Here is a 4,551-nt window from a genome sequence, read left to right as displayed (position 1 = left end):
AAATTCTCGAATTTCAATCGAGCTAACGGGTTGCAGTGTTGGGCGAAAAACATCTCCCCGATGATTGTAAATAAGACAAAGCACGACATGGACTGATGCGCTGGAGCTGAAAGAGTGCCTGAAGGTGCACTTCTTCAAGGACTTTAGGGTCGTTATCCCTCATTGCTACCATCCATCGGCGAAAAGCAACATCCATGATAATAATGGCAGCAACAAAACACAACTCAGATTTCCTGGGTACATCATAAAATGTCAGTTCAAGGAAAGGAGCAAGTTACAGGAAAATATCATATGACACATCCACCAAAGTAAATCGATTTTTTTTTTCAAAAGCTGAGAACCCTTTGAGCTAAATTAGAAAATGTAAGATTGGTCTCTCAGATGACCGCGATCATGTCTGGGCCCAAACCCTAAGCTAAAACAAATGTTAAGACACACATACCAAAGGAAACTAACCCGATGGTTCTGCCATGGGTAGAGTACGGATACTACTTTGGATAGTGACCTCACGAGAGGATCACACTGACTAAAAAAGAGAGTTAAGCAAAAAGAGGGGCTATTGAAAACTATTGGGAACCGTCGAATAGGAGAACGGTAGATAGAGTCTTCGAGCTAGATCAAGACAATTATTTACAAGGATGACGAGTTCACGAAAGAAATCACGTCAATCAAAAATAGTCATTTTGAAAAAAGGACTAAAGATGAAAACTCTTTGGAATCCGCCGAATTTGAGAGACGGTGGGAAGAGTTCTTAGTCGGACTCGATCACCTCCTGATGATAAGAGCAGCGAGAACCCCTTTGTCTGAAAGGGGAAAGGGATAGCTAAAAATGGAAAATTAGGTCCAACCCGCTATGAGGTGTGGCGAAAATATGACCGAGCTCGATTTTGACTTTCAAGCTGCCTACGTATCCTAAAAATTTAGGAATCAGGTCGAGCGTAGTTTATGCCTCAAAGGCAGTTTTCCTTCATTGCATTCTTTTCTTCTTTTTTTTTTTTTTTTTTTTTTTTTGAATGCGGAGGCTAAACATAATACTTTTTCAGCTGATCTAAGTTGGTTAGGTACTGCAATTCTTGACCATCAAGATCTACAAGGCGTATTGCCTTCCCTGGGAGGATTTCCTTCACTGCAAAAGGGCCACTCCAGTTTGGCCTAAACTTGCCCCTTGGATCATGAATGGGTGCTCTCTGCTCCCTTAAAACCAAATCTCCAACTTCCAGGGAACGTGGGTGGACTTTTTTGTTGAAAGCCCTTGCAACTCGCAGTTGATACTTCTTCATGTTGTCCATCGCCTTCATCCTTTTTTCATCAATGAGGTTCAACTCCTCGTACCTTGACTTGAGCCAATCCGCTTCTGGAATTTGACTCTCCATGAGAATTCTAAGAGAGGGGACCTCTAGCTCAACCGGGAGGACTGCTTCCATCCCGTATACTAAAGAGTACAGAGTTGCCCCAGTTGGAGTTCTAATAGAAGTCCGATAAGCCCATAAGGCATAAGGTAATTTGTCAGCCCAATCATTGTTCCTATCAGCCATCTTCTGGAGTATGACCTTCATATTTTTGTTTGCCGCTTCAACCGCTCCATTGGTTTGAGGGCGATAAGGAGAAGACCTGCGCCTTGCAATCCTGAATTGGTCACACAACTCCTGTGCCTTGCCCCTAAAATGTTGACCTTGGTCAGAAATCACCTCATGGGGCATCCCATGTCGGCAAATGATATGTTCTTGCAAAAATTTGGTTACCTTTGTCGCTGTGAGTTTTGCGTATGACTGAGCCTCCACCCATTTGGTGAAGTAATCAATAGCTACCAACACGAACTCATGCCCGTTCGAAGCTTTGGGGTTAATTTTTCCGATCACATCGATACCCCAAGTGGAAAAAGGCCACGGAGAACTCATCGTGTGCAATTCTGTTGGGGGCACATGGATGAGGTTTGCAAAAATCTGACATTTATGGCACTTCTTCACAAATTCTGTGCAATCGGCTTCTAGTGTATTCCAAAAATACCCTAAGCGGAGAATTTTCTTAGCCATCATACGAGCATTCATGTGAGGGCCACAAATTCCCTAATGTACTTCCTCCAAGATTGTCTGTGCTTGATCTTCATCCACGCACTCCAGTTGTACACCATCAAAAGATCGCTTGTATAAAATATCTTCATGTAATATGAATTGGGTGGCATAACGCCTCAGGAACCTTTTATCTCCTTGGGAAGCATCTGCAGGGTACTTCCCCTCTTTGATAAAATCCACAATATGGGAAAACCAAGGCCTACCATCTACCGTCAGGGCATTGACGAAGCCTTGATGCGAAGGATGATCTCTCCGATCTATAATGAATGGTTGTATTTGCTCACCCGGACCGAAATCAACCATCGATGCGAGAGTAGCCAAAGCATCGGCAAACCTATTATTGTCCCTCTGGAAATAGTCAAAACTAATTTCTATGAACTGCTTCATTAGAGACTCTACACACCCTTGGTATGGTTTTAACTTTTCCTCCTTTGTTTTCCACTTGCCTTGGACTTGGCATATGACAATCGACGAATCTCCGTATACTTCCAATCTTTTGACCCCAATAGAGATGGCTGCTTTCAATCCCATGAGGCAAGCTTCATACTCGGCCATGTTGTTGGTGCACTCGAAGTCCAACCTATATGCCATGGGCATGTTCAACCCTTCAGGAGTTATAAGTAGAACTCCGGCTCCGCAACCTTTGTGATTGGCGGCTCCATCAAAGGACATTTGCCAACTGCCAACCTCATTTTCAACCTCAACAAAAACTACATCTTCATCTGGAAATATGTCATTCAAAGGCCTTGTATCAACAACTGGATGTGCGGATAGATGTTCAACAATGACACTACCCTTGATGGACTTCTGGGTGACATACACAATGTCGAACTCCGCTAAGAGCAATAACCAACATGCTAATCTGCCCGTCAACGCTGGTTTCTCAAAAAGATACTTGATGGGATCCATTCTGGATACCAAAAAGACTGAATAGGTCAACATGTAATGTCTCAACCTCCTTGTTGCCCAAACCAAAGCTGCACAAGTCTTCTCCAGGGTTGTGTACCTTGTCTCACAGTCTATGAACTTCTTACTAAGGTAATAAATTGCTTGCTCTGTATGCCCATCTGGACCATGCTGAGCCACCATCGATCCCATGGAGGTTTCTAATACAGAGAGATACAACAACAATGGCCTTCCGGGAGTAGGGGGAATGAGGATTGGTGGGTTTACCAGGTAGCTCTTGATGTGATCAAAAGCTAATTGGCATTGAGGATTCCACCCCTTAGGTTGATCCTTTTTCAGTAATTTGAAGATCGGTTCACATATGGCTGTTAGTTGAGAAATGAACCGACTAATGTATTGGATCCTTCCTAAAGAACCCTCGAATTTCCTTCTCCGTTTGAGGAGGTGACATTTCTGTTATTGCTTTGATTTTGGATGGGTCAATCTCAATGCCTCTCTCACTTACCATGAACCCCAAAAGCATACCACCTGTCACCCCAAATACACATTTTTGTGGGTTCAGTCTCAGTTTGAATTCCTTGATCCTCTCAAAGAAAACCCTCAAAGCCTTAAAGTGCCCTTCTCTATTAATCGACTTGACAATCATGTCGTCTATGTACACCTCCACTTCTTTGTGTATCAAATCATGCAAGATAGTGGTGGCGGCCCTTTGGTAGGTAGCACCTGCATTCTTCAAACCAAAAGGCATCACCCTGTATCTATAAGTGCCCCAATCCGTAGTGAAAGACGTCTTGTCTTTATCTTTGGGATTCATTTGGATCTGATTGTAACCAGAAAACCCATCCATGAATGATAGAAGCGCATGCCCCGCAGTATTATCCACTAAAAGATCGATGTGTGGTAAGGGAAAATTATCTTTGGGGCTCGCCCTATTAATGTCCCTATAATCCACACATACCCTGATCCGACCATCCTTCTTTGGTACAACTACGACATTTGCCAACCATTCAGTATACCTCGTCACCTCAATGAACCCTACACTAAGTTGCTTGGCAATCTCCTCTTTTACCATCAGAGCCCAATCCGGACGCATGCGCCGAATCTTTTGTTGGAATGGCTTTGCATCAGAGAAAAGAGGGAGATCATGTTGAACTATGCTGGCATCAATACCGGGCATATCGGCGTATGACCAAGCAAACACCTCCTCAAATTCTTTTAAGAGCTCGATTAATTGGGTTGTCTCTTGCTCATCAAGGGACATGCCAAGTCTAACCTCCCGGGGATCATGTTCTAACCCCAAATTTATCAATCTGAAATCCTCACAGACAGGTTTGGCCTTCTTTTCCTTTAAAGCTTTTAATGATTTAAGAAATTCAGGCGATGGGTCATCGCAACATTCATCATCAGGAGATGGAGGGGATAGGGAAGAGGAAGAAGCAATATACTCGGAAGAATTCATTTCATTAATAACTGGGACAATTACATCAGACTTAGCTCCGACTGGAACCGACACTGCATAAGTGGAAATACCTTCTCCGACATGGAGAGAAACAGAAGGAGAAACAACTAGTGG

The 4,551-nt window shown here is 43.4% G+C and overlaps 1 protein-coding gene across 1 annotated transcript; it reads right to left on the bottom strand.

Moving 5' to 3' along the window:
• Positions 1-2,066: 2,066 nt before the first annotated feature.
• Positions 2,067-3,161, bottom strand: LOC122066141. The gene is made up of 2 exons (XM_042629967.1): positions 2,559-3,161; positions 2,067-2,420 (listed from the first exon to the last, which is right to left on the bottom strand). The coding sequence occupies exons 1-2, from the start codon at positions 3,159-3,161 to the stop codon at positions 2,067-2,069; spliced, it is 957 nt and encodes a 318-aa protein (XP_042485901.1).
• Between the last annotated feature and the right edge of the window lie 1,390 nt (positions 3,162-4,551).

This window comes from Macadamia integrifolia, unplaced genomic scaffold (genome assembly GCF_013358625.1).
Source record: "Macadamia integrifolia cultivar HAES 741 unplaced genomic scaffold, SCU_Mint_v3 scaffold2263, whole genome shotgun sequence".
NCBI classification, from domain to species: Eukaryota; Viridiplantae; Streptophyta; class Magnoliopsida; order Proteales; family Proteaceae; genus Macadamia; species Macadamia integrifolia.
Note: the sequence above shows the minus strand (reverse complement) of the source record. Positions and strands in the feature narration are given on the sequence as shown.

Bases quoted from the DNA above. Each gene is read 5' to 3' on its own strand.
- LOC122066141 (XM_042629967.1), bottom strand. From the start codon at position 3,161: ATGGTGGCTCAGCATGGTCCAGATGGGCATACAGAGCAAGCAATTTAT. The intron at 2,421-2,558 runs GTATACGGAGAT...GACTATTTCCAG, and splicing joins TTGGGGTCAAAAGATTGGAA to AGGGACAATAATAGGTTTGC.